Source organism: Typha angustifolia, chromosome 14, assembly GCF_048772165.1.
Source record: "Typha angustifolia cultivar Huaian chromosome 14, ASM4877216v1, whole genome shotgun sequence".
Classification (NCBI taxonomy): domain Eukaryota; kingdom Viridiplantae; phylum Streptophyta; class Magnoliopsida; order Poales; family Typhaceae; genus Typha; species Typha angustifolia.
In genome coordinates, this window is record NC_133252.1 from 6,625,416 (window position 1) to 6,648,759 (window position 23,344).

Here is a 23,344-nt window from a genome sequence, read left to right on the forward strand (position 1 = left end):
GATATGTGTTTTTGATAAATCTCTCTTTTATTTTTTCGAAAGGACAGGTATTTCACTTACTTGCTATAAATAGTATGCGTGGACTCAACCTGGACGTAATCATCTTACACTCACTGTTTGATTTCAGAATTAACTTGCAGCAATGCAGGTCTTTGCACTAGTATATTTTATCCTCTCCTCAATTTACTTACGATTCAATTGTTGCATCGTTGATGGAGCCGCTACGATAGCAAAAAGCATCAAAGTAGATCAGCTTGGGCAGGGGAACTTCAGGACTATTCAGGAGGCGATAAATTCAGTTCCCGATGGCAATACGCAGTGGATCAGAATTCATGTTACAAAAGGAGTTTACAGGTTCATCATAGATACATGCATATACATAGAGAGCTAGACAGAAAGATGATACTTAGTTCAGGCTTAACTACTCCAACAAGCAATACTTCCATAGAATAAAATTCATTAGATCCCAAGACAATATTCTTGTAGCTAAAAAAAGACATTTTTCACGGCTAATTACACAAGATCCTTGAACTATTGCCCATTTCTCTTAAACTATGAAAATTTCTCTCATATCTATAATGGTATTATGGAAAACTTTATGTAATTATATTACTTCTGAATTTTCTCTCTTTCTTTTCTTTAAAATAAGAGTAAAATGGGCCTCACAGTCTAAAATTGATTTGACACTAACATATTATTTTTTAATAAAAAATATAATGTATAACTAATGAAATGGACTTTTTAAAGATTTTTCATAGTTAATGGGAGTCAATATATCACAAAAAATAAATGAGAAAAAAATACGTGGAAATAGGCAATAGTGCAAGTGGTCTTAGTGTAATTATCCGTATAGTTTCTTGCTTATTATACAGTGACGTGAAGCTTAAGCTGCTAATATCACTCTAGCTATGTCGACATCTTTCTCATAATTGTTAAGGATGTATAATGTGGCTTGTGTCAAAACCTAAAGCTTGAACTATGGTAAGTTGTAATGGTTCAATTTATTGTACAGGGAGAAAGTTATCATCCCAATCCCTAAACAATACATTTTGCTAGAAGGCGAAGGGTCCGGATTGACGATGATCGAGTGGAATGACCATGCAGATACTACTTTGACTAATCAGTTGATTAATCGCAATGCGACTATTGCATTATTTGCCAACACTATGGATAGTGCCACATTTGCGGTCTTTGCTGACAATATTGTTGCTCGATATATTGGATTTAGGGTAAGATATTTGTTACCCACGTTTCTTTCTTATATATTTTTATTTTTTCCACCAACATCTGTTATCTAGTTCAATGTCATCAAAGAAAGGGTATGGAAGCGTAAATGAAATTAAACATCACTGGCCTACATGCAAATATGTGTATAAAGTGGAGGCGAAGGAGAATCCTTTTTGGCAAACTAGCCTGTATTTACAAGAACGATAGGTTCGTAGGTAAGAGGCCGAGCAAAAATAATCTTCTTGTCTAATTGGAAATAGAACTATCATTTGCTAATGTTTCTTTTTTGAAAACGAATTAATTTAGAGTAACGATTTGGACCTAAATCTTGAGTTCAATCTTGAACTTTCAATGAAATTCTGCATATACTAAACAGGAAGGTCGGCGGGTTACAAAATCAAGGGCTCATGCTTATATATCAAAACTACATACTTGTCAAACAGTTTGAGAATCTGGTACAGTGTGAAGCTAAATACATTAGATCCCATATTGTTTTGGGCTCCATCTGATCACCCAAATTAGTATCAAAGCTTTATATCGACTTCGATAAATAATATATTATTTGAAAAAGGAGATTTCAATGCATTAAATACTTCGAGGACATGCTTCTGTTTATTGAGTTAATCTGTATATTTTGTTTTCGAAAATGCAGATAGTGTAATTTGTTCGCGACATACATAACTAATCTAGTATATATATAAATAACAATTGGAATGAAAGGTAGTAAACATATTTCTAAAAGCTCATTCCTAACTTCAACTGAATTTCAATGGTAAAAGAATAGCTAAAATTCCTCTCCGCCACTCTGTAGCACTCTTCTCTCTTTATAAGGAATAAAACTAATTAATTAATCTCTAATTAGCTGACTAGGTAATGTGAAAAAACCCCTAGACACACGTATGAATCTAAACACTAGGCAATGATATCGCTCGTTCGCTTAAGTAAAAGATCGAAGAAATATTAAAAACGAAAGTAGAGATGAACGCCAAGATTTTAACGTGGAAAACCCAAACGGGAAAAAAACCACAGATCCAAACTCGGATCAAAACCAATCACTATGATAGTAGTAGTTACAAGACTAACTCATAAAACAACCCGTCGATCCAAACGACTTTGTTCCTCTCAGTCTTGATCGCTAGAACCCACGATTCACTGCTTCTTGTGATTGAAGTCTAATCTCAGTAGCCCTCAAGATTGATCTTTCGTTTAGATAGCCCTTAAGACGAAAGATTAAGATTTGTAGATGCAAAGGACCTTGTTTGTTGAAGAACCGATATAGCCTCCAAAAAGTCTCCTTGAATAATCTTATTCAACTCGCTAGAGTTAGGGTTTCACAATCCTTATATATGATCTTCAAGATAGAGCCAAATCTGAGTCTTATCCGTACTCACGAAAATCCAATAAATTGCAAACTTCATAGGTGCGTTCGAACGCGGCCCGGGTGCGTTCGAACGGCCTGACTTAATCTCAGGTGCGTTCGAACGGGCCCAAGTGCGTTCGAACGCGACAACTTGAATTCTTCAGGTTGTTCGAACACGTTTGTGAACGCTGCTCTCGGTCTGTGTGAACGTAGTACCCGCGTTCGAATGCGTTTGTGAAAGCTGCTCTCTGTCTGTGTGAACGCAGTGCCCGCGTTCGAACGCGCTTGTGAACGCGGCTCTCTGTTTATGTGAACGCAATGCCCGCGTTTGAACGCGCTTGTGAACGCGGCTCTCTGTCTGTGTGAACGCAATGTCCGCGTTCAAACGTGCTTGTGAACGCGGCTCTCTGTCTATGTGAACGCAGTACTCACGTTCGAACGCGTTTGTGAACGCGGTGTGAACTCAACAGCTTTTCTCTACTAATCTTGCAATTCTTCAAACCAGAGATATTCTAGACTTATGTAAAGCTCATATACATGAAAAAATACACTTAGAATATTTTGTACACAATTGCCAACAAATAAAAAACTAACAATCTCCCCCTTTGGCAATTTGTGACAAAACACCTAGGTTACAAGATATTAGAAGGACTTCATATTGAGCAATCAACAAATCTAGAATATTTTGCACATCAATCCCTGCAAAGAAACATATACCAATCCAAGATCAAGTGAAAATAACTTGAAATAATAAAATAAAAAAAATCAAAACACAAGTTATCACAAGAGCAAAAATTTAAACAAACAAAGATTAAACACACGTTATCACAATTACTTCAAGTTAAGTTTAAATGCCAATGACACTAAGATAAAGCAAAGTTCAACCATCAAGTAAACTCCACTAAACTCCCCCTATGCCCATACTCCCCCTACACACCTAGACACCTAAACACTAAGACACTCTCCCCCTTTTTGGCACAAATGCCAAAGACTAGGAACTCGGAGGAAACTAACGATGAAGAATCGTCAACATGGAATCAAGTACAGTTCCCTGACGGATTTGCTCAGTACGTAAATCATTCACCGCTGAATGGAGATCCTGCACTTGAGTACTAAGATGATCGAACCGGTCCGAGTACTGTGGTAACTCCCCCTCAGTGGGAGATGAGTCATCGACAGAGCTATCATCAGAACTGTCGAGGTGCGATGACCGACCAGCGGCGGAAGAGGATGGTTTGAGAGGAGACAACTGGTCGTGAGCTTGACTCCGCTTCAGAGTAATCCGATCCAATGGTTTCTGCGAAGTAAGAGAAGGTTTCGAAGCATCTACTCGCACCCCACTCTTAGTGCACAAATTTGTAAGAAAAATGCCAAATGGTAATCTCTCACGAGGTGCTTCTTTCTGTGCAGCTGAGAGAATCGAATCATAGATCACTGCAACTAAGTCAATAGAGACTCCCGATAACATGGCATGAAGAAGAAATGCACGATCCAGACTAATACTGGAATGTCGAGTCTTGGGGGTAACATTGTACAGACAAAAGAGGTGAAGCATGCGAGCCACAGATGTCAGCCTTGCATGCGGCATCATGTTACCTTTCCAATGTTCCCCTTTGATTAGGACTGTACCGCCATATTCATTGACATCAGGAAGTGGAGCAAACGTCGGATACTGGAACTCACCATCAGGCAGACTCAGTTCAGCACGAATAACATCGGAATCCAGGCATATAGATACACCACGAATAGTAGAACGTATACAGTGATCGAAAATCGTGGTATTAGTAAAGAATTCCCGAACAACTTCCACATAAGCAGTCCCGCTCATCCGACACGCTGATAACCACCCTCGTTCAGTAAAGATCTGTTCAATCCCCAATTCAGAAAAGTCAGATATAACCACGGGTCTTTCATAGATAACAGGACGGGTGCCAAAATTATGTTTGTAGCGACCCGTAGCCGTTGTTTAAGAAAACTTGGGAGCCGAGGATGGCGATGAAGGGTTTTTAGGGTTTGGAAAATGAAGGGTTTTTAGGGTTTGGAAAATGGAAGATGAAACCCTTAGGTTCGGACGCAATATTTAAAGAAACCACGAGTGCGTTCGAACGCACCAGTCCGTGCGTTCGAACGCGCCGCGTTCGAACTCACTCAAGAATTCTCGTTCGAACGCCCTTTTTTTATTATTATTTTTTGTTTTTATTTTTAAAACTAAAAATAAGTTAAAAATCATTTTGGAGATGCACTTCTAGAATTCCAAAATATATTCAAGACATATAATATAACAATCAAATGAAATAAGTCATACAAAATCAATCAAATCATCAAAAGCATATTATAATCAATTCGAATGCATCACTCAAAATTACATTAATCTTGATTGATCATAACGATATGCATATGTAAGATGAGCATAGATAACATGAACCAATCTTCTTAAACAAACTTTACTATATAAACAATGATGCAACACAGTAGTCAAACCGACTTAGTATTAAAATTTTTCACTTTTCGACTTATTCTCCATAAAATAACAGGAATTTTTCTTGTATTTTTTTTTTTGAAACATATATGTGCAATGATAGCTTTCACACATGAGTAGGTAGCCCTTTTCTTGTAGTACAAATCAAACAATGTGCAAGAAGAAATTCACATATATCATTTTTTTTGTTAATTTGCAAATAATGTACTGAGTCAAACTGGACTCGAAACAAGACGGCTTTCACACTAACTCATTGTAGCACTTTTCATTGATCTTTTATAAAAATATTTGATAACTAAGCATGAGGTCAAACTGTGCAAATCAAAGTTAATAGAGAGCTATTTAAAAAAAATATTCATGATATCATGCTCACATAAGAATACACATACGTTATGAGTGCATTAAAAATTTATTATTATAGAAGTCGAGGGAGTGACAAAATCAAAATTGAAACAATATACTACAAGATGACAAAATTGACTATAATAACTCATAATCAAAAGAAAAATCATATTTTATGTCAAGAGTATATTATTGAATCTAAGAGTGCATCAATTTTTTTTTATGACAAAAACTCTCGACAAATCTGAAACGAAAACCAAAGAAAATTTCAAAGTAAAATAAAACCTAAAAAAAAAACGAAACGAAAGAAACTCGCAAACTAAAAAAAAAACTCAAATCCCAATAAAATCAGTCCAAAGCACAAATCCCTAAAGAAGTACGAAGATACTCAAATCTCTGTAAATCCAAAGGTTTTGTAAACAAATCACCCAACTGTTTCTCCGTCTCAACATGTTCTAGTGCTATTGTTTTGTCTTCAACTAACTCGCGTATAAAATGATATCGGATATCAATATGTTTTGTACACGAGTGTTGAATAGGATTTTTCGATATATTAATAGCACTCATGTTGTCATAATAAAGCACCATAGTATCTTGTTCAATGCTATAATCCTTGACCATCTGTTTCATCCATAGTAACTGAGAACAACAACTCCCTACTGCAATGTACTCGGCCTCCGTAGTAGATAAAGATATCGAGTTTTGTTTCTTACTGTGCCAAGCAACCAGATTGTTTCCAACATAAAAACATCCGCCTGAAGTACTTTTTCTATCATCATATGAACCTGCCCAATCAGAATCTGTGTATGCCGATATGATAGCGCCCGAGTCATAAGTAAACAAGATACCTAAATCAACTGTGCCACTGACATATTTTATGATACGTTTCACAGTAAACAAATGTGACTCCTTAGGTTCAGACTAAAACCTAGCACACACACCGACACTAAATGCAATATCAGGTCTACTAGCAGTTAAGTACAAAAGGCTACCAATCATGCTCTTATACACTATCTGATCAATACTTTTTCCTGACATGTCCTTACCTAGTTTGGTAGTTGTACTCATAGGAGTTCTAGCATGTTTTGCATTTTCTAAACCAAATTTAGTCACAAGATCCTTAGCATACTTGGTTTGAGCGATAAAAATCCCTCTCTCCAATTGAGTAATTTGAAGCCCTAAAAAGAACTTCAACTCACCTATTATGCTCATCTCAAAATGACTGTGTATGAGATCTGCAAACTCCTTAGCTAATAACTGACTCGTCACCCCGAAAACAATGTCATCCACATATATTTGTGCCACAACTAAACTCTTGTTTTCACGTCTAATGAATAATGTCTTGTCCACTCCCCATCGAGTGAACCCCGCATCTACTAAAAAGGTGGTCAACTTCTCATACCAAGCTCTTGGAGCTTGTTTTAGCCCGTAAAGAGCCTTTTTCAATTTAAAACATGAGAAGGAAATTTTTTATCTTCGAAACTCTTATGTTGTTCTACATAAACATCTTCATTCAGGATACCATTCAAGAAAGCACTTTTAACATCCATTTGAAACAATTTAAATTTTAAATGACAAGCAATGGCAAGCAGTATACGAATAGACTCTAATCTAGCAATAGGAGCAAATGTCTCATCAAAATCTATATCCTCAACCTGAGTGTATCCCTGTGCTACTAGTTTGGCTTTATTTCGAACTATATTGCCATGTTCATCACTTTTATTCTTATAAATCCATTTTGTTCCAATGACGTTCACATTCTTAGGTCTAGGAACTAAATACCAAACATCATTCCTAGAAAATTGCTCTAATTCATCATGCATAGCATTAATCCAAGAATCGTCTAACAATGCTTCCTTCACATTTTTAGGTTCAAAAGAAGATGTATAACAAGTAAATGATACCTCACTTTGGATTTGTCGTCTTGTCTTAATTGGTTCATTCACGTCTCCGATCACTTGTGACAGTGGATGATTTGATTTCACTCTAGCAGATGCAGTCATTTTTGTTCATTTCAACTTTGTCCTCGTCCTGATTCTTAATTTCCAGATCAAGCTCTTTTTCTATTTCTTCGTAATATGTATCTACAGAAATAGAAATAGAAGTAGCTTTAGTTAAGTCAGTCGAGGATTCATCTATCATAACATTAGCAGATTCCATAACAGTAGAAGTGTCAAAATTAAATACTCTGTAGGCTCTACTATTATTCGAGTACCCCAAGAAGATGCCTTCGCTACTTCTAGTGTCAAATTTAATCAAATATTCTCGATCACGAAAGATATAACATTTACTACCAAAAACTCGAAAATATTTAACACTAGGTTTCTTACCTTTCCAGATTTCATAAGTAGTCATATTTGTACCTGGTCTTAGATAAACACGATTTATCACATGTACCACTGTATTGACCGCCTCTGCCCAAAACCTTTCAGTAACCTTTTTAGCGTGAAGCATAACCCTGGCCATTTCCTGCACAACTCGGTTTTTTCTTTCAACAATCCTATTCTGTTGTGGAGTTATAGGAGCTAAAAACTCATGTTGAATACCAAGAGAATCGCAAAATATAGAAAAATTTTCATTTTTAAATTCTCTACCATGATTAGAACGAATCCTAACTAGGGTTGTAGATTTTTCATTCTGCAATTTTAAGCATAGTGATTTAAAAACATCAAAGGTTTTAGACTTCTCACGTAGAAAGGCAACCGAGGTATATCTGGAGTAATCATCGACCATTAAGAATATATAGCGTTTACCTCCAAGACTTTCTATTTTTGTTGGACCCATCAAGTCCATGTGAACTAATTGTAGCACACGGTCAGTAGTAGCTGCATTTACCTTCTTGTGTGAGATACGAATTTGTTTTCCAATTTGACACGAACCGCACACTCTTTTTAACATTTTTTCATCTTAGGTATTCCTCTTACCACTTCATGTTTGGACAGAGTAAATAATTCCTTGTGATTCACATGTCCAAGACGTTGATGCCAAAGATCTGCAATGTCGAAAGAGCAACTGTTACATTTCAGTTTATGTGAAGTTTCAACGATATAGCAATTATCAGATGTTCTAGATCCATAACATATAACATTACCATCATGATCTAGAATAGTACAATCATTTTTGGAGAATTTTACCTCAAAATCTTCATCACAAAATTGACTGATGCTCAGTAGATTTGCTTTCAAGCCCTTAATATGAAGAACATTTTCGAGACTAGGAATCCCTGTAGTACTTACCTTTCCTTTATCTATTACTTTTGATGAATTACCATCTCCAAATGTCACAACTCCCCCTTCATGGTTTTCAAGATTAGAAAATAACGACTTGTCACCCGACATATGTCTTGAACAGCCACTGTCTAAATACCACAAATCAGAATTTAAATCTTTTAAGGCTGTATGCACAACATAACATTTCAAATCAATTTTCTTGACCTATATGGCCTTTGTTTTCATCCCATAAATGAAAGCAGTTCTAGGTTTTTGCAAAAATTTGCAATGAGGTTGAATATGCCCTAGAATGCCGCAATGATAGCATGTCGGAACAAACCCTTTTCTACTCACTTTTTGTCAAGGAGTGTGACTAAAGTTTACCTTTGGTGCCGTTAAAGATTCACCAGTTTGTAGATTCAACTTCAATTTTGAAGGATTCATCTAGGATTGCTTTGAAAATGCGATTGATAGCTTCAGGTATTTTTCCTTTTATATACCTGCAGAAACAAAAACAGTTTTATTATTATTTGAATTACTAGTATATCCAACACCATACTTGTCTTTTCAAGAGATCTAAGCTTGTAGAATCTCGTCCAGTTTGTTCTTTCCTTTTAGAAATGTAACTTCCTTATGCAATCGCTCTAGTTCAATTTCATCAGCTTTCATTTTATTTTTCGTATTGTCAAGTTGTTCAGAAAGGTCTTTGACACGTTCAAGCTCCAATTTGTACTTCTCCTCAAATTGAATTCTTTCTGGTTCGATTTCCTTGAATCGTTGAAGTAGTCTAAGATTGCTTTTCTTGAGTTTAAACGACTCCAGGTACAAGTCATTATATGCGTTTTGAATTTCAGATTCATCTTCCTCAGCTGGTAGCATATCAAGATCATCTGTACTATCAGTATCATCAACAGAGTCAGTATTAAGCAGAGAAGAGGTAAAGACTATAAAGTTTTCTTCGTCTTTTTCAGAATCATCATTTGATTCATCTGAATCATCCCAAGTAACTTTCATAGCTTTGCACTTTCTCTTAAGACGATTAGGGCATTCTTGTGCGATGTGTCCAAAACCAGAATATTCAAAGCATTGAACTTTATTCTCAGAATTCTTATTTTTCTGTTTGACATTGTTGTTGCTACCACCTGTATTCAAAGTCACAGTATTCTTCTTTTTCACAAAAGCTTTGCTTTTTTTAAACTTTTCAGAATTCAACTTGTTTAGCTTTCGAAAGAATTTATTGAACTTTTTGACAAACATAGCCAACATCTCAACATCTAAATCACCTTCATATTCAGACACCTCTAAATTTTGTTCAACAGTGGATAGAGCCATCCTTTTGGACTTCCTTGGTTTTGAAAGACTGTACTCAAATGTTTGTAGATTTCCCACCAATTGTTCAACTTTTATAGAGTCGATGTCTTTACTTTCCTCAATAGCTATAACTTTCGCTTGAAACCTTTCTGGAAGAGACCTAAGGATCTTATGGACAATTCTGTTTTCAGAAATTTTCTCTCGTAGGGTGAAACTAGAGTTGACTATATCACTCAGCTTTGCATAGAACTCATCAAATGTCTCATTCTCCTCCATACGTAGGGTTTCAAAACTAGTAGTCAACCTCTGAAGTTTCGAAAGTTTTACAGCCACAGTTCCTTCATGAGTTGTTTCTAAGATCGTTCAGGCTTATTTTGCTATTTCACAAGTAGAAATTCTGCTAAATTCTTTCGAGGAAACACAACTAAAAATTGCATTTATTGCTTTGCTATTCTAGTCAACTTTTTCATTGTTAGGTTTTTTATTTGTTGGCAATTTTGTACAAAATATTCTAAGTGTATTTTTTCATGTATATGAGCTTTACACAAGTCTAGAATATCACTGGTGTGAAGAATTGCAAGATCATTGGAGAAAAGCCGTTGCGTTCTCACCGCGTTCACAAACGCGTTCACACAGACAGAGAGCCGCATTCACAAGCGTGTTCGAACGCGGGCACTGCGTTCACACAGACAGAGAGCCGCGTTCACAAACGCGTTTGAACGCGGGTACTGCGTTCACACAGACCGAGAGCAGCGTTCACAAACGCGTTCGAACGCAACCTGAAGAATTCAAGCTGTCACGTTCGAACGCACTTGGGCCCGTTCGAACGCACCTAAGATTAAGTTAGGCCGTTCGAACGCACTCGGGTCGCGTTCGAACAAACCTATGAAGTTTGCAATTTATTGGATTTTCGTGAGTACGATTATGACTTGGATTTGGCTCTATCTTGGAGATCATATATAAGAATAGTGTTGCCCTAACCTAGGGTAGTTGAAGAAGATTATTCAAGGAGACTTTTTGGAGGCTACATCGGTTCTTCAACAAACAAGGCCCTTCGCATCTACAAATCTTAATCTTTCGTCTTAAGGGCTATCTAGACGAAAGATCAATCTCGAGGGCTACTGAGATTGGACTTCAATCACAAGAAGCAGTGAATCGTGGGTTCTAGCGATCAAGACTGAGAGGAACAAAGTCGTTTGGATCGACGGGTTGTTTTGTGAGTCAGTCTTGTAACTGCTACTATCATAGTGATTGGTTTTGATCCGAGTTTGGATCCGTGGTTTTTTCCCGTTTGGGTTTTCCACGTTAAAATCTTGGCGTTCATCTCTACTTTCATTTTTAATATTTCTTCCGACTTTTACTTAAGCGAACGAGAAATATCATTACCTAGAGGTTAGATACATACGTGTATCTAGGGGTTTTTCATTCATAATCTGTCTTATCCCATGATTCAATCGGTTTCTCAACAAACTCATCATTCACCATGTATATTGGTGGACTCCAACCATTCACAATGGCCATCCATACTCGCTCATCTATAGACTTCAAATAAGCTCTCATCCTAGCTTTCCAATATCCATAATTTGATCCATCTAGAATAGGAGGTCTAATAGATGAGGGTCCATCTCTATGAAAATCCATGCCTATCTGATCTCTCTCAAATAGTGAGAGAACCTGCTCTGATACCAATTGAAAAAACCCCTAGACACACGTATGAATCTAAACACTAGGCAATGATATCGCTCGTTCGCTTAAGTAAAAGATCGAAGAAATATTAAGAACGAAACTAGAGATGAACGCCAAGATTTTAACGTGGAAAACCTAAACGGGAAAAAAGCCATGGATCCAAACTCGGATCAAAACCAATCACTATGATAGTAGCAGTTACAAGACTAACTCACAAAACAACCCGTCGATCCAAACGACTTTGTTGCTCTCAGTCTTGATCGCTAGAATCCACGATTCACTATTTTTTGTGATTGAAGTCCAATCTCAGTAGCCCTCGAGATTTATCTTTCGTCTAGATAGCCCTTAAGACGAAAGATTAAGATTTGTAGATGCAAAGGACCTTGTTTGTTGAAGAACCGATGTAGCCTCCAAAAAGTCTCCTTGAATAATCTTATTCAACTCGCTAGAGTTAGGGTTTCACAATCCTTATATATGATCTTCAAGATAGAGCCAATTCTGAGTCTTATCCGTACTCACAAAAATCCAATAAATTGCAAACTTCATAGGTGCGTTCTAACGCGGCCCGGGTGCATTCGAACGACCTGACTTAATCTTAGGTGTGTTCGAACGGAACCAAGTGCGTTCGAACGCGACAGCTTGAATTCTTCAGGTTGCGTTCGAACGCGTTTGTGAACACTGCTCTCGGTCTGTGTGAACGCAGTACCCGCGTTCGAACGCGTTTGTGAACGCTGCTCTCTGTCTGTGTGAACGTAGTGCTTGCGTTCGAACGCGCTTGTGAACGCGGCTGTCTGTCTGTGTGAACGCAGTACCCGCGTTCGAACGCGTTTGTGAACGCACCGCGTTCGAACGCGTTTGTGAACGCGGTGTGACCTCAACAGCTTTTCTCCACTAATCTTGCACTTCTTCAAACCAGAGATATTCTAGACTTGTGTAAAGCTTATATACATGAAAAAATATACTTAGAATATTTTGTACACAATTGCCAACAAATAAAAAACTAGCATAATGCATATATCCTAAGCATGCAATGACTATTATTATTTTTTATTTGCTTACTATTTTAAGCTATCCCCAGATCATAACAAAGTTTCCTTCACGACAGAATACATACAATGACAATAATAACAACTCGGTTCAGGCATTGGCGGCCCTTATAGGAGGGGATAAGTGCTCCTTCCACGGCTGCAGATTCCACGGGTACCAAGACACCTTGTGCGACTACCGAGGTCGCCACTTGTTCAGTGACTGCTGGATCGAAGGTGCAGTCGACTTCATCTTTGGCTTTGGTCAATCAATTTATGAGGTATACATACATTCTTTGAAACAGTTAATTTCTTCCTTTCAATTAGGTCACATTAAATTTACGTTGCATCGCATTTGTATGCGTATGTGCTTCAGCATACTGTCATCAACAGTATCATTAGGCCGCCACATGAGCAAGGGTGGTTGACGGCGCATGCGAAAGACAATCCTAACAGCAAAAGTGGGTTCGTGTTCAAGTATTGCGCTGTGATTGGAGCAGGCAAGGTCTATCTGGGAAGAGCTTGGAATGAGTACTCGACCGTCTTGTTCTACAGGACATCGATGACCGACATCATCGTACCTGAAGGGTGGGATGCTTGGAATGCAAAAGCCCAAGAGTAAGATCAACCGTCACTCGTTTTTAGTCGAATTACAATGGTCAACTCAACTAATAATTTCTACATATATTTAAAAATTTTAGGTCATTGCTAACATATGCTGAGCATGACTGCGTTGGGCCCGGTTCAAACACCACTGCAAGGGTGCCATGGGAGAAGAAGCTCACTCAAGAACAATGGGCAGCTTTCACAAGCAACAGTTTCATCGATACTGAAGGCTGGTTGTCGAACAGACCATAAGAAGGGTATCCTTCTCTGTTCTTCGTGGTCCTGATGGCTCCTTCAGAGATTCATTTTGCAAATTCAAGTATGCAGTTTGTGTTAGAATAATTATGTACTCATATATATTAATAGTTGCTTATGATTAAGCTATGTAATTATATCTTTAATTAAGTGATTTGATGAATTCGTCATTAATAATTGTATTTATTAAATATGGGCCACCTAATGTCTTATATGATGTGCGTAAGACACGTGATCAAATAACCCAATGGGTTGCTCCCTAAGGCATAGAGAAAGTTAATAAAAGAGAAAAACTGATTTTTGTCATTGAGTTTCTCTTCTTTGGGTATACGAAACGTTCTCCCGGGACTCCCATCAAGAGAGACACGTAAGAAGGTGGTTTCCTCTTTTATTGTCTTAGAAGAAGCATATTTCTTCGAGACTAAACAATAAATTTATGTTTGTTTTCATTCTCTAATTTAATAGGCATGCTTTCTTTATAATTTAGCATGTAATCTATGAGTTATTTTTGTTGATAAAAAATTTAGTATCATTAAACTTGATCTTTTATCAAGTGGTATCCGAGCTTTACATGTTAATTCATTAAGACATGCATGTGGGTTCAAAGTTATATGATTTGTTTTCCCCTCCCGTATTATCAATTGAGCATTTTACCTTTCGTCCTTGGACGTTTTGTTCGATGGAGGCACTTGCTCATGCAGCCGGGTTCACATCCACGGCATGTTGGCGAGTAAATAATTTAAAAATAATAATAATCTGATTTGAACCCATGTTCAGAAGTTTGTCATTCCTACATATGTGTTTCATATTTTAAAATAAATGAGTTGTGGAATTAGATATGATAAGATTATTTATATTTTATAGAAAATTTAGATTTAATATATTTTGAGAATAAAAGGAGATTATCATATTATATTTCTAACAGATTAGAAAAAATATTTCAATTTAAAAGAATTTTAGATAAATGTATTGCCAAAGTAACTTATATTATGCAATTTTATCTATTTTGAAATATGTAAACATGTCATTATTGTGTAAAATAATTGGCCCAAAGAAAGATTATTTTTAACATAATAAATAAAATGTATTGTTTACCTTGCATATTATAGAAAGTCATATTACTTGGTCGGTTTTATTGTCAACATTAATGAACTAATTTTGTAAAAGTGTACCAATTGCAGGTTGATTCTTCTGTCCAAAGACTAAAAATCAATGTTGTGCTAGGTATCTTGCTATAGGCCCGCGTGCACGTATATATGTTAAGGTTTTATTTATTCATAATGCATGTTATTTTGTGACTAATTGTGAGTTTTATTGTTATTATTTATCGTCTTCCATATCTGCTAATGTTAATAATATTTTCGTGCTTAATGGCACAAACTTAAAGAAATGAAAAAGATCACATTATGATTGTGGTCGGGTGCATGGATTTAGACCATGCATTAAGGGTAGATTGCCCTACAGACTGTACTAATGTCAACACTGCTGAGCAAAAGGCTCATTATGAAAAAATGGGAGTAATCCAATCGCATGAGTCAAATGATAATGAAGCACTTAATTCCAGATGCTATAATGGGTGCAATACCTTCCAAGCCCAAGATATTCTTGGACCAAATAGCAAACAGATTTGTTGTAAATGAAGAGGTCGAGACGAACATTATTCTTAGTAAGCTTGTTTCCATGCGGTACAAGGGAATGAGAATATAAGGGAGTATATAATAGAAATGTTCAATTTTGTAACTAGGCTGGAGGAACTGAAGTTAGAGTTGTTAGAAGACATACTAGTGCACTTGGTCTTGATCTCTCTGCCTACATAATTTAGTCCATTCAAGATAAGTTACAACATTCAGTAACAAAAGTCTACTTTAAATGAGCTTATTACTTAGTGTGTGTAAGAGGAGAAGAGACTAAAACAATTGAAGATAGATAGTGCTCATTTGGCTTTGACATCACAAGGACATGGTGCCAACAAGAAAAGAAAGAGGAATGATAAGGAAAAGCAAGCTGCAGATTCTGGGACATCTGAGCAAAGGGTTCAAAAGAAACAAGATAAGGAGATCACTTGTTTCTTTGGCATGAAGACTGGTCACAGAAGAAGATCTGTACCAAGTACGTTGCTCGGCGTGAAAAGAAACATGCACTTCTTAACTTTGTTTCTTCGGATATTAATTTAGCTATAATGCCTAGCGATACTTGGTGGATAAATATGGATGCAACTTCGGACAAAAGTGTAGGGTTACATAAGGAGCCGGATGCCAACTAATGGTGAAAGATACACCTATATGAAAAATGGCAACAAGCTGCAGTGAAAATTATTGGTCTTTTTAGATTATAGTTAGACACTGGATATACCTCGAATTTATACAAGACATTTATAGTACCGTCGTTTAGATGGGGCTTTAATTTCTATTTTATATTTGGACAAATCTAGATATTCTTGTTCATTTGGAAATGGAATGTTAAGTCTTTATCTAAATTCAAGTATTATTGCTACTGGTAGTCTAATGGATAAGTTATACAAATTGGACATAAAGGCCTCTAATGGTAATGAAATCTTACTTCAAGTAATTATGGCATTAAGAAAAAATTAACAAATGAAAATTAATCAATATTATGGTACATACGTTTAGGTCATATATCAAAACAACGTATTCAAAAACTTGTGTCAAAAGGAATTCCTGATCCACTTAGTTTGTCAGACTTTCAAGTCTGTATAGAGCATATTAAGGGGTAAACAAACAAAAGTGAGGAAAAAGGATGCCAATAGGTGTGGTGACATTTTGGAATTAATAAATATAAATATTTGTGGTCCATTTCCTATATCTTCTTGGAATGGACAATAATATTTTATCACTTCCATTAACGAATACTCACATTATGGCTATCTTTATTTAATTCATGAGAAGTCTCAGTCATCAGATATGTTCAAGAATTTTAAAGCCAAAGTTAAAAATCAACTAGGCAAGAAAATAAAGACCATTAAATCTAATCGTGGAGGTGAATACTATGGTAGATATGATGGATTTGATGAATAATGACCAAATATTTGTTGGAGTATGGTATCATCCTCCAATACACCGTGTCGGGGACTCTAAGCCAAAATGGTGTAACAGAGAGAAGAAACCATAGTCCTAAGGACATGGTAAGTAGTATGATTAAAAATTCCACCTTGCTAGAGTCACTTTGGGATGAAGTTGTGATACGATTTCCTTTTTTGGCCAAGGCTCGATCTATTCCGATTTTCAGATCTGAACAAGATTTGACACGGAACTTCGAAAATAGATCCCAAAAGATGTTGTTGTTAGATCGATGTGAGATTTTGATATATTGTAGCTCTGAAAAAGAGCTTTCCAATAAATCAAGTTTTAAGCGAATTGAATGTTGGGATTTCGAGATATCATCTGATTAGTGGATGAACATCGGGGAGTCTGTCTTAGGATCCGTGGATGGAGGCACGAAATCCTTGGTGATGGTGGAGGTTGGTGGACCGGCATTAGCAGGGTGGCACCGGTGAATAAGTGGTGGTGGAAGGGTTATGGGTGATAGAAGGGTTAGGGTAAAGTGATGGATAGATTGGAAGAAGACGAGGAGTGGGCCGTCCCTAAGGGACTAGGGTGATTGGCCGGTCGAGGGAGGCTAGAAGCAGCGACGCTGGGGAACGAGAGAACGGGAGAGTGATATACTTAGTTAGGATTTTTTTTTATTGCATTAGGTGTTTATTTTTATTAAAATAAAATTCTTGTAAGTCGCGTTCGAACGTAGGTGGAGTCGCGTTCGAACGTCCTTGTGAACACTTGTGAATACCTTATGAACGCCTTGTGAATGCCCGCGCTTGTGAATGCCTTGTGAACGCCCAAGTTCGAACGCTTGTGTTGCATTCGCAAATCCAGAGAATGGGCTTTTTGAGTGCGTTCTAATGCGATCGACAGGAATCCTTTAGAATTAGGATTTCATATTGTTTTAGGACTTATTGACTAGCCTCTATAAATATGTGAATGGCAACTAACTTCATTATGCTATTGGATTCTTAAGTTTTTGTCTCCTATCTTCTCTCTAGACTCCTCCCTCCTCCTTCTTCACCATCTTTCCACCTCTACCATTGGCAAGGTTTCTCGTCGCTTCTAATCTCCCTCGGCTGTCAAGTCACCCCTCTTCTTTGGGATCTCGACCACTTCGTTCCCTTTGTCTACTTTCCTTAATCACTTCCACAATCCATCCTCTTCTCCATACCCATCCATAACCCTAATATCCACTCCACCCGTCACCACCACTATCATCCACGTTAATCCGTATTTTTGTCCCTACTATAGTTCGAATTTGCAAAGAGCATAAATATAAAAGTTGTAGATCAAGAAGTTATGGATCCAACTTAATTAGTTTCGTAATTTTCTAACTACCAAAAAATATCTGAGGAATATTTTTCCATGATTACGCGAACTAATTCCTATAATAAATTCAGATCTTGTAGGAATCTTAGCATAGCCTATCTTTGGTTCCAAATTACATCAATTTGGTATTATAACCTATCAGAAAGAAGAAGACAAAGGAGACAAGGCAAAACTCAATTCATTTAATAATTATTCCATAGTTGCCATCCACACCTTTAGAGGCTAATCAAATAATTCAAAAATAACGACTATTAACCCTAAAATAATTCAAAACTTCTCACATACCGCCTAAATCCTGGCCACGTGCAACTCTGAGATATCCTCCTATAAGTCCTTAAGACACCCTCATAACCAGCCTCTGGAGTGTGGTGGAAGTGCTCCAACAATTTCTGCCGCAATCTATCATTTGCGGGCACCCAAATGCATCCGCAATGAATCGATGTGAGAGGAGAAGTGATCTTGCCATATCCGGCAATGAATCGATGTGCCAAGCGGTTATATATGAAACCTTTTAAGGATCTGCCACTACACCATCTGCTGAAATGATGTGGCCTAAATACTCCCCCTTTGATACTCTCTATAGGCACTTGGACTTCTTGATCTTCAATTGGTTTTGCTCCAATAAATTCAGCACGTCCTCCAAATACAGCTAATGCCTCCAATTCAGTCCTACTATACGCCAAAATATCGTCAAAAAATATCAAGACATACCTTCGCAAGAGAGGTCCAAATATATCATTCATGAGGCTTTAAAAGGTAGCTAAAGCATTGGTGAGACCAAAAGGCATCACTCGGAACTCGTAATGCCCGTCCGAAGTCTGAAATGCAGTTTTGTGCACATCCGCCGAGTGAACTCTAATTTGATGATACCCGACCCTCAAGTCAAGCTTATCTCCTGTTTGAGGCTCATCTCCTACTGGTCCTAACTAAGAAAGATAAGTCAAATCATACGCACAAGGCAGCCCCACCATAGGCTGCATCGCAAGAATCGGCGAAGATTGAACACCATTAAGCCGCACATTTTTATTTCCTTGTTTATATTTCATCCACATGCTCCGAAAATCAAATGTTGCGGCGCCAACGGATACAAGTCTACAATGATGCCATGTCCTTGCACCCGTATACCGACTCGGCGACATAAGCTCTCCACCCTAAGCTTCGTGCCATCTCAAATAGCAATGTCAAACCCCGTAGTCGGTTAGCATCCAAACCCAATCTCCTCACTAGCCTCTCGTTTAGAAAGTTGTATGTACTCCCTGAATCGATGGGGATGTGCACACAATGCTTTCTAACGAGTCCGTCTACCCATAATGTCCTAGACGCAGAAGTACCCAAATATGCATGCATCAATATTTTAGCTTGGATATCTTTCTCCACGCTCTCCTTAACGCTCTCCTCATGGGTCTCCTCTAGACAGTCTCCATCATCATCAACTTTATTAATTTCCTCAGGACCATTGATAAGCATCACAGTCCTGATCGATTTAGAACACCGATGACCGGGGGTGAAACGCTCATCACATCGAAAGCAAAGGCCCTTCGCTCTTCGCTCCTCCACCTAGGCAGGTGTGAGAGTTTGAACGGGGGTCTTGTGCCTCCTCCAACATCGGAAGAAGGTCTCAAAGGTGGTCGTGGTCTAGTACTCGTAGCCGCTGTTTTTGAAACCGCAAAATTTCCAACCGACGTTCTAGGTGCAAACCGCCCATCTCGGTTGCCCCAATTGTTTTTCGCTGCCATCCTTAAAGCTCTATGATTTTGTTCCACCCTCATGGCCTTCTAAAAGGCATCCTCAAGTGTAGTAGGATGTAGAGCATGAACATCCGCTTGTATCTCCTCTCATAGCCCTAAAATAAATGTACTCGTCCATGTATGTTCGGGCCACGGTGGCTCACAACGACTAACTCTTTCAAACTCAGCTTGATACTCCAATACGGTAGTCCTCTGAACCATCTTGCTTAATGTGGCAGTAAAATGTTCATATGCCGCTGTCTCAAATCTACGTGCAATCCTTCTACAAAAATTAGCCCATCCAATAAATCCACCCCCACGAATAACCGATCTATACTAATCCAATGTTGTTCCTTGGAGGTGGAAGCTTGCCATCTGGACTTCTGCATCTTCCACTGTACCTTGACAATCAAAATATCGTTCAACTTGAAGCACCCAATCCGTTAGATCACCGCCTTGGAATTTTGGAAAGTCCAAATGTGCAGTTCTTAGCGTTGTCGGATTCGCGAAAGATCCTTGGTTCAGGTCTAAACCTTTGTGCTTGTTGATCACCTTCTTTAAATCCTCGAGCACGTCCATCACCATCTCCATAGGGATCAACCTCATCCTCATAGTGCCAATCCTCCTCATCGACGAAGCACACCAGTGCTGCACGCCTCTCGAGTTCTACCACCGCCGGTCTTGGTTTTTATAACGGAGGTGGGGGATGATGTGAAAGCACAAGAAGGAGGGGATCATTAACATTCATATGACGTACCTAGACCTGTGGGGTATTAGTTCTATGGGGTTCCACCGCTGATCCTTCTTAAAACTTCGTTTGTCGTCGAGGAGATGATGAACCCAATCGATTCATGATATATTCCTTGAATTCATTGTGATCTTTTTGCATGTTGTCAAGTCTATGCAACAATGTTTGGAACATGCCCCTTAGTTCATTCATATTCGAACCCATGGACATTGGTTGACTCGATCCTACCATGGTCGCTCCAAAAGAATCGGCCTCATGGTTAAGATCATCATGCATTGAGTCCTCCCTTGTTGGTGTGTTCTCCATAGGTCTTTTTGTTGATGTCATCTTCCTTGTTTCAACCATTACTAAAGGTCTGAGTTTCGCTACTCTGATACTAATGGATGAGCTCTAATAAAAATTGATGGGCTCTGATACCAAATTAATAGGCTCTAATACCAATGATAAGCTCTGATACTAATTGATAGGATATGGAATCAAAGATAGGCTACGCTAAGATTCCTTTAAGATCTGAATCTATTATAGGAATCAGTCCGCACAACTGTAGGAACATATTTGTCAGATATTCTCCATTAGTTAGAAAATTACGAAACTAATTGGGTTGGATCCATAACTTCCTAATCTACAAATTTCCTATTTACACCCTTCGCAGATTCGAACGGTAGTAGGGACGAAAATACGGAATGACGTGGGTGAAGGTAGTGGTGACGGGTGAAGTGGATATTAGGGTTATGGATGGGTATGGAGATGAGGGTGGATTGTGGAAGTGATTGGGGGAAGTAGACGAAGGGAACAAAGTGGTCGAGATCCCAAAGAAGTGGGGTGGCTCGACAGTTGAGGGAGATTAGAAGTTAGTAGAAAACTTACCAACGGTAGAGGTGGAAGGATAGTGAAGAGGGAGGAGGGAGAAGTCTAGAGAGAAGATAGGAGGCAAGAAATCAATAATCCAATTCCAGAATAAAGTTGGCTATCATCCACATATTTATAGAGGCTAGCCAACAAGTCCTAAAATAACATGAAACCCTAATTCTAGAGGATTCCCATCGATCGCGTTCGAACGCATCGGATCGCGTTTGAACGCACTCAAAAAACTCCATCTCTAGATGTGCGAATGTGATATAGGCATTCGAACTCGCCCGACAACGTTCGAACGCACAATATGCATTCTCTGTACTTGCGAATCTGATGCAGGCATTCATAAGGGCGTTCGAATGCGACCCCACCTCCGTTCGAACGTGACGTATAGGAATTTGATTTTAATGAAAATAAACACCTAATGTAATAAGAAAAACCCTAACTAAGTGTTTCATAGAAACAAGCAAGGATGGTTCCACTAGGCCCAGTTGCAGGTGAACCCATTCGACGAGTGAACCACTATGGAGATCACCTTGGAGATCTAGATCCGTGAGTGGGGCAATACGAATTGGAACCGCGTTGAGTTAATCAAAATCGAAGGAGAGATCATCAACCATTCATGGTGCATCCTCCTCCGGTTAGACAAGGACTTGGACATGATCTGGATCGAGACAACAGCATGCGTGGGCAAATCATGCGTCTCGAATTCCCTAAGTTCAAATGTGGCGATCCAATCGATTGGTTGTATAGGGCGGAGCAATTCTTCGCATACTAGGGTACGATAGAAGAATATAAGGTAACACTTGCAAGCTTTCACCTTAAAGATGCGGCGCTTCATTGGTTTCGTGCAGCCAATGCCAATGAGGCTATTGAAACTTGGGCTGATTTTTGCGCCGATATCACGTAGCGATTTGGAGCTTCAGGGTATGAAGACTTCGATGCTCTCCTCTCAAAGACGGTGCAAAAGACCAAGGTTGGGGCATATCAAGAAGAATTTGAGAGGATAAGTAGCCGATGCTAATCCTGATGGACGGATTAGCAACATCGCAGCACCTTCATCTCCGGGCTGCAGGGAGACATACAAGCCGACGTGAGGGTTTTAAGGCCTAGAACCTTAAAGAAGGCCTTTGAAGATGCGGTGCTCATGGAAGACAAACATCGAGCCATAAAGTTACATCTGAAATAGAACTGGTCGAGCCAAGGAAGCCACAATCAAGCTCAACCAACCATAACGGCAGAAAATGTTACTAGAGTACCAAGAACCGCTACTGTAATGGTGCCTCCTCGAGCACCCTTGAAGCCATCTCAAGATGTGAAGTACGCACCTAGAGGTCCGGGATGAGCACTCACACCTGCTCAAGTTGAGGAATGAAGAGCCAAAGGCCTATGCTTTCGTTGTGATGAGAAATTTGTACTCGGACATTGCTGCGGTAAATCGATGGGATCGGTGACGCTAATAGATAAATTAGAGGATGTGGAAGATGAGTTTGAAGTCGAAGATGAAGGTGTGATTGGACATCAAGGAGAAGTAGCTGAGGAGCAACCCGTGGAGGACATGATAGCTGAAATCTCCTTCCACGCATATTCAGGGACAGCCGTGCCAAAGACTTTGCGAATGAACGGTGTAGTCAAGAAAACCATAGTGAGAATCTTGATCGACACCGGGTCCACCCACAACTTTATTGACAAGAGGTTTCTTAGGAAGGTTGGGTTTGAGTCGGAATGCACAGAAGGGTTCACTGTGACAATTGGAGATGGCACAACATTGTGGGCAGATTTTATTTGTGGAAGTGTGGAATTGAAAGTGCAAGGCCAAACTTTCACATTGGATCTTTATCCGTTGGCCTTGCGAGGTGCCAACATTGTCCTGGGGACCCAATGGCTTCAAAGCATTGGGTTCGTAACATTTGATTTTTTAAACCTCACACTTACATTTTGGAGGAACGGTCGAAGAGTGTTGCTGGATGGAAACCAACCGCGGCAAGGGCCGACGTTGCAATTACTTTTGGGACTTCCTTGTGTAGGGGACCGAGCTCTACTACTGCAAATGGCTGTTGTTAAACAAGAACATCTCCCACCAAGGGAAATAGCCGCTGACATGCAAGAGCTACTGCAGGAATTCAAGG

General features: G+C 38.7%; 1 protein-coding gene across 1 annotated transcript; it reads left to right on the plus strand.

The window, feature by feature from the left end:
• The first annotated feature begins 142 nt into the window (after window positions 1-142).
• Window positions 143-13,497, plus strand: LOC140775690 (probable pectinesterase 29). The gene is made up of 5 exons (XM_073119094.1): window positions 143-354; window positions 1,013-1,229; window positions 12,756-12,920; window positions 13,016-13,257; window positions 13,341-13,497. The coding sequence occupies exons 1-5, from the start codon at window positions 143-145 to the stop codon at window positions 13,495-13,497; spliced, it is 993 nt and encodes a 330-aa protein (XP_072975195.1).
• The last annotated feature ends 9,847 nt before the right edge of the window (window positions 13,498-23,344 follow it).